The sequence below is a fragment of the Hoplias malabaricus genome, chromosome 11 (assembly GCF_029633855.1).
Source record: "Hoplias malabaricus isolate fHopMal1 chromosome 11, fHopMal1.hap1, whole genome shotgun sequence".
Classification (NCBI taxonomy): domain Eukaryota; kingdom Metazoa; phylum Chordata; class Actinopteri; order Characiformes; family Erythrinidae; genus Hoplias; species Hoplias malabaricus.
Genome location: NC_089810.1, coordinates 21,338,510 through 21,352,522, shown reverse-complemented (window position 1 = coordinate 21,352,522; position 14,013 = coordinate 21,338,510). Strand labels below are relative to the sequence as shown.

Sequence of the window (14,013 nt, the reverse complement as noted above, 5' to 3'; positions counted from 1 at the left end):
ACGGATGGCTGAAGAATATATTTGAATGCATAAATCAAGTTCTTTATACACGTTTTACGGAGACAAGACTACCATAAATGGAAGCATGATAAATGAACCATGTCTCATACTTCTAGAGGTGGTGAGATTGTGCAGGATGAGAGGGAATATAAGTCAAAGGTCATATGTAGATTAGTCTTTATCTCATGACCCATCTTACCTGGCTTTTGTAGATGTCCAGCCATAGCAGGATCGTGAAGATGGGTCATGAGGTGAAGAACCTGTGGTCAATTCGATGAATAAGGATGAGTTTTCAGCTGGACAAGACCATATATGATAAAGATGTAGATATTATTTTAAGACCCAACTAAAGCTTACATTCTGAAATTTAAGTAATTTATGTAAGTAACTGGTTTCATTGAGGACCTAGTGATAGAGTATTAAAACTCAATCACTGTTCACTCACTTCCTGACGACACTGGTCTTGAGGTGCATATAACAAGTTGTTTTTCACACAGTACTCTCAGGTCTAACGTGGTTGTGGTTTTTTCACAGCCTGAAACTGGTTTCGGTTACAATTTCATTTTAAAGCCGTTGGAGGATCGATGCTCGTGGGGTTAGTCCCTGGCTTTCCAGCTGCAGTACACACTCTGGGCTATATTTGGAAGCTAGCGTCGTGCTTCGCCCTAACCGGTACAAACTGGCTCTGGTGGGTAGGGGGGCATTATCATAATGAAGTCGTTTTTAGGTGAAACACTTCTGCTGAAGTGAGCAAATCAACCAAAGGTAATCTCCTATCTCACCTGGACGGCGAAAAGTGTCCGTATTGGGGAGCCCAAGGGTTTTCACGTAACGTTAGTCTATTTTATTTGAAGATGTTGCAAAACGTTTCTTTCTGCTTGAACCCTGTTTGATGCTGAGGTAAACTTAATACATCTACGTGGCGTAGAGGGTCTTAAAAATTGTTATCCACAGAACCATTCACTGAACGTTCTAACGAACCCATTTTGGCGCCAGAAATATTTTTAAACCCGTGGACGTTGAAGAGTGCTTATTATAGCCCTGGGGTCTATATAGAACTTTTTACACGGTGAACTGTGTTGTATATATTTTATATTTGAATATGCTTCTAGACAGCACCCAAAACGTTCCTTTCTTTACAGGCTGTACATCAAGCTACACATAAACACACAATTCATCAGGCGGTGTTAACCCGCAAATAATCAACACTGAATGATAAAAGTATTATATTGAGATACTAATTTATTAACATTTAAAATAATGTTATTTTATTAGTATTGACTTAACACTATCTCGTACGTATTCTGCTAATCGAACCACAACATAATACAAAGTCTTCCACAACATGCAAGAACCATTTTAACAAATAACTAGTTATATAACGTCTACAGTAGCATTGCTTTTAATCGTGAACCCGTGGTGAACCTTTATTACACAGCGCGTAGTCAAAGCTGAGCTGGAATCAGAGTCGGTTCTCTGCGGGAGGGTCGTAATTCTATGTGTGGAATTCAGCGTAGATCAATAATCATAAAACGCTGAGCTAAATAATTTTTTGTACATATTCTTGAAGGATAAGGCGGAGAAACGAGCGAACAAAATGTGTTCAACACAGCTCTCCTTCAGGACTCCGAGGATAAAGGAGCGAAGGAGAGAAGGCAGAAGAGAAGGAGACAGATGAGAGATTGGAGGGAGGGGTGTGTGTGTGTTGTGTGTCTGTGTGTGTGAGTTGGGAGAAGGCGGACCAAACCGGTGTGCCCGGATACACGCTATAACATCTCGCCCGCACTGCAGATTAACCCTTGATTCGCCGGGCTGTGCTCAGGAATCGGTGAGTACATTTCTCATATCCTCTTTATTAGCTGGAAACAGCGGTGGTGGTGGGCTATGTGTCTTTCCTACGTGGCATTAATCTAATCGTCATGTCATCATGCGCCCTTCAGAGACCAGTGTCAGGTGGCTGGAGAGCACTGGCACAGGTATGTGCCGTATCATAGGTGAGAGCCTGGTACCTAGAAGAACTCAGTCCTCTCTCTCTCTCTCTCTCTCTCTCTCTCTCTCTCTCTCTCTCTCTCTCTCTCTCTCTCTCTCTTTCTCTCTCTCTCTCTCTCTCTTTCATATACAACATTATTTCTTGTATTTGTCCACAACCAAGTCTCCGCCAGTCCTTAGCTGTATGTCTCAATTCTCAGCTGTATTGTTGTTTGAGTGGTCAGGACAGGTGATGCACCCCTGTGTAACTGCTCCAGCCCGAGTGTTGTTTTCAGCACCTCAATGTGGACAGCTCCTCTGTTTAATGAGGCGGCAGGCACACATCCATCGCTTTTATGTAGAATTAGCTACATGCTTTAACCTTATCATTTCAGCTTCCTCGTCCTACCAGTGGTTGTCAGTGCTGACTGGTCCAGGCAGGATTAATTAATGCCAGTTTGTTTCTCTGAAACTAGGCAGGATGTGTTTTTTTCGGGAAACTACACTGTAAGTTTTTAATTTCCAGCGCACTATAGGCCTGTTAACACTCAGAGGGCTTAGGTAAAATCGAGTGCTCTGTGTTTATAAAGTGAAATGTCCAGCTCTTAGCAACTGAACAAGCACAGCTTCCCACTAAAGAATGCATGAACTCAGTTTGTCTTTATTCAGCACTCTCTACCCCCCCCACCCCCCCCCCCCCCCCAGCATGAACTCCTACTCTGATGAATTAAGAATTGCAGTGTTAAAGGCGCAGAGTAGACATTCCCATTTACGGTGTCCATTTGTTTCCAACTTTTGGCTTTTCTCTATAAAACAGCCACTCAGCAAAACAAACATACACTCACTGTGTGAGCAGCCACCTAATATGTTTAAATATAAGAAGCTACTCTGAAGTTTTTCATATTTAAAGTGTGGAAAACTGCTCACATGATTTAGCATGTTGAATATATGGCATTGGATAAGTTCAGTACAAAGAGGAGGCTGGTAAAATACTTACTTGTAATGTTTACTGTAATGTGCTGAAAACAGAACTGCCATTGGATTTAATTGCTGTATTATGTGGCAGTTAGCTGCCTTTTTCCCCTAAAGCTGTTTCTCAGCAGGCAGAACAAGAGGAAATGGCCCAAGACTGCCACAAGAGGCTGTGAACAGGATTCACACACAATTCCAATGCACTTACAAATGCATCCTCTACCAAACAATAGCTAAGTTTAATCAGATTTGAAGAGCGAGCAGATTTGCTCTGGAACATAGTGTACACACATTCAGTCCTAAAAACATCACACCCCCTCCATGGAACAAAAATTTGTAGGTCCCCAAATGAAAATTCAAGTGTTCAAAATGTTTATCAAGAGAATTACCCAGAACATAAATGTTTCCCTTAAAGGAACACAACGTCATATTTTGTACCTTAAAATTACAACTTGAAAATGATTGAGATGCTCCACTGAGCTGTAATAGGGAGAACAGAGTCTCTGTCATTTTTAGTCCAGGTTCAGCACTGAAGAAACTGAACTAAGTAACTTTTGGAGGAATGCAGGAAACCACCTCACCACCTCCCGGTCCCCACTGATTTCAGTACAGTGTTGTAAAAATTAATTACTCCAGGGGGAGCCCCAGGAGCAAAAAACCCAAATCCTATGTAATCTTCATATAAAATCGTAACTTAGGGGTAGGGTCATTCACTATTATTCAGGTAATACCGGTAGAAAAAGACCTTTCTAATCATATAATAAAATATAAACTTATTTACTGTTGAGTTTATTCACATATTGTAAAAAATACTTTATATTTACATGCATTTACATTTGTAAAATATGTAATATGTCTTAGGAACTATCAGTCACTTTCCGCATAATTACACTGACAGAGTGGCCTAAATGTACTAAGAGTTTCTATATTAAACATATTTTAAACTGCTGCCCCTAGTTTGGAACCCACTGTATTGAGCATAAACAGATTGATCAATGGACTACAAAGCAAGTCCATTTTCATGAGTTTTACTTTATAGGAAATTTTAAATAAAATATATAAAATATAAAATAATAATTATATTAAATAATTTTATTTGTAAATATTGATATTCACTTTTTGGTTCCAAAATGACATTCTGGTCCAAAGAAAACCTTAACAGACTTAACAGAATGTTATTATCAGTTTCAACCTAAATTACCACATTTGGCACATCAAAATAGGCACATCATTTCTCAGTCTTAAGAATTACTATTGTTAAAACAGTAGTAGTATAATAATCTTCCAACCGTGTATGTGTGAAAGTACAGAGTATCACAATCTGTGACGGAACTAGAATTAAACAAACCATCCATATGAAGAAGCTGAAGATTTTTCTGACCAGAAATATCTATCATTATTGGAATCCATCAGTGTCTTGACTAAGGCAGGTCAGGATGCTCATAGCACACAATAAATTATTTTGTGATTCATTAGGTGCTGATTTGCAATGCACAGCCTTCTACAGTATCTGAAAGGCAAAGGTCAGAATTGTAGTAATAAATAACAGATTCTGTGTTCGGCAGATCTCAGGCAGGTTGACAGCATTAGTTACACATGAATATCAAATTTACATTCATATAACCTTTCTGTGATGTGATGCAGGTTTCAGTAGAGGCCTACAATGACATTGAAAAGGTAGAGTGCTCCTTCCTGACAACACATACTCAGTTGGGAATATGCTCTTTATTGATGTCATAAGCTCGAAGCAAGGTAAATTGATTTTAGCACAAAAAGACAAAAACTGCTTGTTGGTTGCTATGGGCAAGGACAGTCTCAGATTCATCTCTATTTTTCCATTTCCATTTCTCCTTAAGGATGCCTGGATGATTTTTGCACTTTTAAGGATGTGCTGAAGTGACTCAGTTTAAGAAAATGTTGTGTGGTTTGCCCTTGGTCCCTAAACACTGTGCTCTCGGTGAGCAGCCCACACAGGGACACTTCAGTAGAACACACTGCTAAAGAATGTCTGAGTGTATGGGGTATGACAAGACAAGCGTATTAACAGAAAGGTCAAATGACCTTAATAGTAAATAATGTTGATGGAGATGTTTGGTGTGTTCTCACTGTGTCTGCATGGGTTTCCTCTGCTTGCTCTGGTTTCTCCTTCAGTCCAGAAACACACGTTGGCCGCTCGATTGGCTCAGCATCAAAGTGTGAAATCCTCCACTGGTTTGAGTGACTGGGTGAGTGTATGATGTGCTGTGATGGACAGGCACCGTGTCCAGGGTATGTTCCTGCCTTGCACCCAGGTAAGCACCTGACCCACCACGACCCCTGATCAGGATAAAGCAGGTGTCCAATATATTGCCTTTTTATGATGATCATACTTAGTATAATATTGTTTTATCATATGACATGCAACTTTACCACATTGCCCTGGTATCAAAGGGGAGGGGTGATTTCAAACCCTCCAGAAGTTACAAAGTGAAGTTTCTGTGGGGCTGGGGCACAGGGTCGCAATGACAGAGGCTCTATTCTCTATTTACAGGTCAGTGAAGCATCACAATGATATTGAAGCTGTCATTTTAAGGTAAAAATACTACATTATCTTGTGTTATATAAGGACATATGGAATGACATATGGAAAATATACCTTGCAGTAATGTTTTTGTTCCCATTTCTTTTGTTTATTAGAGCATTCAAACGTACTAATTCAAAGCAACTAGCTAATATATTAGCCCCAGTCTAGAACATCAGCTACAAGCTAATATGCTACTCACAGCAGGCCAATAGAGTACAATACCCTGCAGTCTGACATGCTTCAATACAGTCTCATACAGTCTGATATTTTTCTACAGTTTAAATTAATAATGTATGTTTTGTTTGCAGGGTTAGTGAGGGCCCTTACTCCTCATTAGGAGTACACAGCCAAATATTGACACTGGATCTCCCTTTCACACAGCTACACAATAGATGGGCTTGTCATGGTCCAGCATTACCCAAATTAAATTATAGCACAATAAAAAGTAAGTATCAGGACCAGCCATTTCATGGCAACATGATCCTACTGTGATCTAGTCCGTATTTTTCTCTCAGCATAGAGCGTCATCTGTTTAACAGCACTGACTACACTTAGATGAACAAGAGCCCTCAGCCAATTCATTGGCTGGTGGGTTTGAGGGCGAAGAGTTGGTCATTGAGTCAGGAGCACCGTGGGATTAGTTGTGGGTGGGCCCCAAGTGCCGGATGCAGAACCTCTTTGAACAGAACTTGGACATGGCCACGGCTCTGCTTGCGGGGGAAAAACTGAAGGAGCTGATCCTACCTGGCTCCTCTCAGGATGAGAAAGGAGGTGCTCTTGCAGGTCTCATGGTGCAGCTTAAACTGGAGCTACCCTTCGACCGAGTCGTCACCATAGGAACAGTCATCATCCCCATCCTGTTGGTAACTCTGGTCTTCACGCGGAACTTTGCAGGTTGGTTCTTTGCGGAGAGGGTGCTTCTCAGTTAATTGTGGTGTAGCTTTGAATGCCTTGTATCAGAATTGTGGCTGAAAGATTTTTCCACTCAGTAATTGTATTGTAATCTCATACTTTAAAACGATAAATCCAAGTTAGTAACTGTTTGTTGATATTCTAAAGACAATTAACAACTAGAATATGCCACATGTGTAAATGCCAGTGCAGTTTAACATGGCGCTGATGGTAAAGTTTCTCCCAAGATTTAATCACTTAGCCTAAGAGATTCTCTTTATGTATATTATTGATCTTTATTATTTATTTATATATTATTTATTATTATTGTTCTTCTAGTTATATCCAGATAGCTAGTTATTTCATTTACATTTTACATTTACAGCATTTAGCAGACATGCTTATCCAGTGCGACTCACAAAAAATGAGATGAGATGAGATGAGCTTCAGATGAGTTCAGACAGAATGTGTATCCTTGCTAGAACAAGTAGGTTAGGGTACAACTTCCCTCTGAGCTCAGACGCTTGTCAGAACCTAAAAAGAACAAAATGTAGTAAGTGCAATACACAATACTATCTAGTCAGTGCTCAAACCTAGAAGGAAAAACTAGACAATGACAAAACCAAGAAAGAAAGGAGTTAAGAAAGGATTTAAATGCAGTATAAGTGCAAAAACAATCTGTTATGGTGAGCACTTAGATTAGTGCTCACCTAAATGGGTCACAAAGATTTCATTACTTCCACAACCATACTTTACTGTACCATTAGCCTGTTCACTAAGAAATGGGAAGCTTTAGGTGAATCGCACATCTTCTTGAGTTGTGGCATAATGGCCATCCTATGCAGGCTAATTTTATGCAGGGCATTGGATATTTAAGTGCTTGCTGGCTTCCCTTACTTGTCTATATCTTGCACCAATGCAGAGGTATATAGTGGTTGGTTGTTCTAGTGACTGAGTAGTGCTTGTTTTTTTTGTTTTTTTACCAGTACATACCATGAGATCCAAACCAAAATTCACATGGATGTTATGCATCACCTTATCACATTATCAAACTTTTCTTCAGGTTTAGCATGGCCAACAATTTCTATATCTAGGAATCTAGGAATTGTGGCAGTTAAGTTTGATTAGGGCGGTTTGTTTATTTATTCATTCATTCGTTCATTCATTCTTTTGCTGTCCTGTAGCTGATAGTTTGACTGCTGGTTAGTAATTCAATTGTAGCGTTTAAAATGATATTGATTTCCATTCTCTTCCACTAATGGATTTACTGTTCTTCCTCTGAGTGGGAAACTGCCTTGCAAATGAGCAGTGGTTAAGTGTGCAAGAGCAAAGAGGGAGAGAGTTAGACAGAGAGGATTTTAAACTGAACGCTGAGTCAGTTTGTCTGCATAGCAGCACACACCAGGCAGAGATTCACACTGAGTTAGAAAGGCAGAAGGGGACATAGACATGAACAGAAGAGACAGGAAAAATCTGAATAGACTTGAGGTTTAGGTGTAGGTGGATTGGTTGCTTCCTTTGTGAAGCCAAAATAATTCCCCTTCACTTGTAATTTGTGTTTATGTCAGCTTTAAATGTGTACTTTCTTGGCATGTAAATGAGGTCAGGGTGAGTGAGGGTAGTGAGGGCATTTTAACTCTGTAAGGGAATCTCAAATCATTTGGATACATGTCCTCATAACAAAGGGTTGTGTTACTAATGTACCATTCAGGTCCATTAAATCAGAATTTTCAGGATTACTCAGGGCTGAAGTGGCTCCTCTGTTGTCTGATGCTCTGCAGCCCAATTTAATTAATGGGAAATTGATGACGGACTTTTCCCAATAAGCCACTCCTACAGCTCACACTTGCAGGCTATTTTTGTCTATAGATGATTCTGTAACAGTATCTGACGTATGGCTTTGTATTAATCTCAATACCTATTATCTTCTAAAAGAACAAGCTCATAAAATGAGGGTTTTTTACTTTGTGTATCTCATTCTTCTTCAGAGGAGTCAATATACTGCTACACCCCCCACAACTTCACGCGTGACCAGGCCCTCTATGCCAGAGGCTATTGCTGGACAGAGCTACGGGACGCCATACCTGGTGTTGAGCCTGAACTCCGGCCCTCACTGTTTGAGCACAAGTTCCTGCCGTATGCTTTACTGGCATTTGCAGGTATAATGTACATCCCAGCACTAGGCTGGGAGTTCCTTGCTTCCACTCGCCTTACCTCCGAGCTCAACTTTCTGCTCCAAGAGATTGATAACTGCTACCACCGTGCAGCCGAGGGCCGAGCCCCCAAGATTGAGAAGCAGATCCAATCCAAAGGTCCAGGGATCAGTGAGCGTGAGAGGCGTGAGATCATTGAAAACGCTGAGAAAGAGAAGAGCCCTGAGCAGAACCTTTTTGAGAAATATCTAGAGCGGCGAGGGCAAAGCAACTTTTTAGCCAAGTTATATTTGGCACGGCATTTGGCCATCATCTGCCTTAGTTCCATACCCATCACCTACCTGAGCACATACTATGCCTGGCAGCGGCAAAACGAATTCACCTGTGCACTGGGTGAGCCGCCAGACATCAGCAGCATCCCCGAGTTGCGTCTAAGTGTGAACTGCAAGCTGCCTGCCGTGCAGCTCCAGCGCATCATGGCTGCAGTTGACATTTCGCTGCTCTGCACCATGAACCTGATCATCTTAGTGAACCTGCTACATCTGTTTGTGGTGCGCAAATCCAATTTTGTTTTTGACAAGCTGCATAAAGTCGGCATCAAGACACGGCGGCGCTGGCAGAAGTCACAGTTCTGCGACATTAACATCCTGGCCATGTTCTGTAATGAGAACAGAGACCACATCAAGTCTCTCAACAGGCTGGACTTCATCACTAATGAGAGCGACCTGATGTATGACAACGTAGTGCGACAGTTGTTGGCTGCATTAGCGCAGTCCAACCATGATGCCACACCAACTGTTCGCGACTCTGGGATCCAGACACTTGACCCAAGCATGGATCCCTCTGTACTAGGAGTGGGAGAGCTGGGAGTAGAGGCTGTTATCAAAAGACCCCGGAAAAAGATGAAGTGGATCCCTACATCCAACCCTCTGCCGCAACCCTTTAAAGTAAGAGTTATCATGAGAAGCATAACCATCACAGCTATCAGTGTCTTCCTATAAAGTTCAATGGTTATTAATGATTGAAATTAGTAAGATGGTTTCCCTTTGTTTGGATAGCACTACAGTTCATAGGCATCTAGTCTATGTTAACACTACAAATTACAAGCCACCGCAGAACCCAGTTGTCCTCATGATGCTTTATTGCAGTTTTAGATATTTTTACTATCTTTATGCTTTGTGCAGAGCTATTTTCAACAGACTTCTAAAGAATGATGTGGATTAAACAAGGCATCACTGTTCCCCAGCCAGCAAGAACATTGTTAACTGTACTGAATGTGAGGCCCCAAAAGGATTATATGCCCACAGGGCTCAGTCATAAACTATAGTAGCATAAGTTGTCATTATTCTGGCAATGGCTCAAATCAAATTAAATATTGAACATTGCCTCAAGCATTGCTATAAAATTCCTTGTAGTTTATTTAACAATGAAAAATATTTGAAGTAATAAATTGCATAATCCAACACAAGCAGCCCAAACAAGTGATAAGCAAGGGCCGATAAAATTTCATATCAGCATATTTCACAGCGATAAACCCCACTACACACCCCCTACACAATATGAAGTTCCCTTTAAATCGATGGTTTAACACCCTGTGTTTAAAAATATCCTGACCATTTGCAGGATCTTGTTGTGGTCGCTTCCTAGCTCAAATTTCTTTTGTGTTTCTGTCTAATCCTTAACGAATTATATTTTGAGGTCCAGTGTTCTTTGAACATTGATTCAAATGTATAAAACTGTCAAAATCTTGGCTTTTGCTAAATATTAATAAAGATTTGTGGTGGGGTTTCAGGTATTACATTTGATATCAGACATCACTTAACTGCTACTACATATCAATCCTTTAAAATGAATCTCTGATAAATATCCACAAAGCTCCTTTGTATCTTTTTTTCTGCAGGAACCCTTAACATTGACTCGGCTGGAGAACAGCATCAAACCAGAAAAACCCAAACCTTTGCGGCGGAAGATTGTTACAGATGGCTTCATTGCCCCTCTGCTGGACAGCAAAAGCACACAACATCCACCCAGAGGTAAATGACAAATATTACAACATGAAGTTCAGTTGTGATCATATTGATTTTTTTATTAGGATTGATCTCTCTGGAAAGACATTGCTTTACTTTTTAAAACTCTGTTAGTATTGCAACAGCAAGCCTGTCAAATCATGTTTCATAAATAAACTCATAAACAAACTTAAGGTGACCCTGACACAATTGTTAGCAGTTTCTTACCAGTGCTTTAACATGTTTATTTATCGTATGTGCAAGTTCTAATTTGATGTTGCCCATGAATTTGACACTTTTGATGCTTGTCATGATTTGTGACATCTGCAGAAGCAAACTATGGGATGGAGAAGAAGCACACTCGCAATTTCTCCCTGGATGTCCATCCATATATGGCAAACATTCAGAAGCCTAAAACAGAAATGACCAATCCAGAGCCACCAGCTGCTGAAAATTCTCTGGACACTGTGTACATTGAGGGCACACACTCCATAGTCCACGTCTCTTCTGCTCTCACTGGTAACCATGCCCTTTTTTAAGAGGGTTTAGTACGAAGGTTACTAAATAGTAAAGAACATTGCAAATAAAATGTACATGGCAGTATAGACACATTATGCCTTGGAACTCTCTGTCAAGAGATAGAAATTTGCCACTGAAAATGTAGCTGCAGGAATTGATTTAATAGTTTAGGCCTGTGAAAAAAGAACATTTTTACCATGCAAAGGATTATTTAAACACTCAGATGGACCTTTGAATATTTATGGGGTTTTTTTTCATATTCATCCATTCATTCTCTGTAATCGCTTATCCAGTTCAGGGTTGCAGTAGGCAGGAACAAACCTTGGCCAGTCCTTTGTTTGTATTTTTTATATAGATAAATTTGACTTTAGAAGAGAATGTATAAAAACCTTTTTACACACACACACACACACACACACACACACATCATTCTCGGTGCTGCTGTGACACTGAAGTGGTGGAGGTGTTAGTGTCTTGTGCTGTATGAGTGGATAAGACACAGCAGTGCCACTTGAGTTTTTAACCACGGTGTCCACTTATTTTCCACTCTTTCAGACACATTTACTTTGTTGGTCCACCTTGTAGATGTAATGTCAGACATTAGCTCATCTGTTGCAGCAGAAGTTGTGTGATTCATCTCATATCCATTATCAGTGGTCACTGGACCCTGCTCACATGATGCTGTGTCTGTTCCACTCATCCCAGCACAACACACACCAACACAACACCTCCATATCAGTGAAATGGGGATAAGAAAGTATAAAGAGAAACAGGTTCAATACAGTTTGTAATTGTAGAACTACAAAGTGCCCCCGTTTGGTCAATGGAGCTGAGAAAATGGACAATGATTGTGGATGCAAAGTAGTTGTTACTAATACAGTGATGGTTCAGTGTATATCATTCTGTTTGTATAAACCAGTCAGAATGACTTTTGTTTCCCTTTTTAACCTTTTAGAAAAGAATGACCCTCCTCCTCAATCCACCACCACTGCCTTTTCCACAGTGACCCTCTCCACCACCTCTTATATGAATGGAGGAACAGCCAGCTTGCCTCCTCCTGACTCCCCAAAGACCACAGAGCCTCTCAAACAGATCCCAGAACCTGAGAGCCAGCCTGTGCCCTTCAGCCGCAACCCCTCGCACCCACTGCTCAGCATCCACCACACCCTGTACGAGGAGGAGGAAGTGGAGCAGGACCATAGAGACAAACTAGTGGAGAGACCTGCGGAGCTCATTGCTGCTGGAGAGTGCTGAAGACACTTGCACACTCAAGGAGGTATATATTGTCACACCTTAGAATTTGCACAGATTTCTCTTCTTTCATCTGTTGACCTCAGCACCAAGTCCTTAGGAGGGTAAATTGTGTGCCAGCACTGCACTGACCACCTCATCTGATAGAACCACCTCTCACGGTGCAGCAAACACCATCTGATCACCTACTGTGCTTTAGGGAGAAGCAGTGAGGTCAGAGATTTGCACTGCCCACCAGGGATCTTGTGGAATATAGTGGACAGTTCAGTGAGAAATGCGTGACGTCCACATACAGGTACCTCCAAAGTTTTCCTCTGCAAACCAACCACTGAATATTACAGTGGGACATATCAGTGAAGAGCAAGAGGTCAGTTCCATGTCTAAGTGCAAACTTTGGTGCTCACTTGAATGGAATGATTTTCCTGTGACATTCCAAAGGTTATGTTACAAAAGGAAATCTAACTACTAATGACAACTATGTCATGTTTTATAAACCTCTCAATACATGTCGAACATTTTTACCACCCGATTTCACCTTATTTGAATGTGTCCTACATTTTGTTGGCAAATTTTTGTGGATTTCAACAGGTATCCGACGCAATATATTTATCCTTAAATTATGCAAATGTTGTTGCAATAATATGCTGTATATACAGAACGTAGAAACAAATAAGTACACCATAAACATCACGCAATTCTATAACACAAGGATGAGACCACGTTCTCTGCACTGTTGTTTGTTGGTCATTTTATCAACCTCCCAATTTTGCACTTATTCACTGAGTGTTATCCATTCATTGGGAATCCAGGTCAAAATTATCAGCAACTTCAGTTCAACCTAATCATGATGAATTCACTTACAAGAAAAGGTTACAATTTTTTTTTTTATGTGAAGGCATCCAGAAATGCAGAAACTGCATGGGATCTAATGCAGTAAGCACAGAACCTAGTCATTAAGAGGAAAACCTGGAGCCACACTGAAAAACTGCCACCTCTCCAGCACAAGTGGATTGTCCACACAAAAAAAACATGTTTAAACTCTGTAACTCTACTATTGCCGTCATATCTCAATTATGTTTTGCACCACATTAACAGAGCTTGTCCTGACACACCCCACACATCCTGTTACTTTCCTCTCTGATCATAAACAAATATATGATACTCATAGATACCATAGGGCATGGCACAATAAGACACATTTTTAGTGCTATTCCAGTCATACATGATGGAATATTTAACTGCCAAGTCCTAATAAATAATGTGATGTGTCCTTGGAAATGCTTTTAGCACTGCTTTTGTGGTCAGATATCAGAGGGACATCAGATACACTATATTGCCAAATCTATCCACTCACCCATCCAAATAATTTAATTCAGGGGTTCCAATCACTTCCATGGCCACAGTTGTATGAAACCAAGGACCTGGGCATGCAGACTGCTTCTACAAACATTAGTGAAAGCATGGGTTGCTTTCAAGAGCTTAGTGAATTCCAGCATGGTACAGTGATAAGATGACACCTGTGCAACAAGTCTTGCAACAGTTGTGAAATTTCATCGCTACTAAATATTCCACAGTCAACTGTCAGTGGTTTAACGAAGTGGAAGTGGTTGGGAAAGACAGCAACTCAGACATGAAGTGGTAGGCCCTACCTCATGTGGCCTTTCGATTAGATGAAGAACAATGTGTAGAG

General features: G+C 40.7%; 1 protein-coding gene across 1 annotated transcript; it reads left to right on the top strand.

The window, feature by feature from the left end:
- The first annotated feature begins 6,003 nt into the window (after positions 1-6,003).
- panx2 (pannexin 2) lies at positions 6,004-12,884 on the top strand. The gene is made up of 5 exons (XM_066685442.1): positions 6,004-6,397; positions 8,383-9,494; positions 10,448-10,580; positions 10,884-11,072; positions 12,028-12,884. The coding sequence occupies exons 1-5, from the start codon at positions 6,169-6,171 to the stop codon at positions 12,324-12,326; spliced, it is 1,962 nt and encodes a 653-aa protein (XP_066541539.1). The 5' UTR covers positions 6,004-6,168; the 3' UTR covers positions 12,327-12,884.
- Positions 12,885-14,013: the final 1,129 nt, after the last annotated feature.

Excerpts from the sequence above, each read along its gene's own strand:
- panx2 (XM_066685442.1), top strand. The coding sequence starts at position 6,169 with ATGCAGAACCTCTTTGAACAGAACTTGGACATGGCCACGGCTCTGCTT. Across the intron at positions 10,581-10,883 it reads CACACAACATCCACCCAGAG|AAGCAAACTATGGGATGGAG; the intron begins GTAAATGACAAA and ends TGACATCTGCAG. Across the intron at positions 11,073-12,027 it reads CGTCTCTTCTGCTCTCACTG|AAAAGAATGACCCTCCTCCT; the intron begins GTAACCATGCCC and ends TTAACCTTTTAG.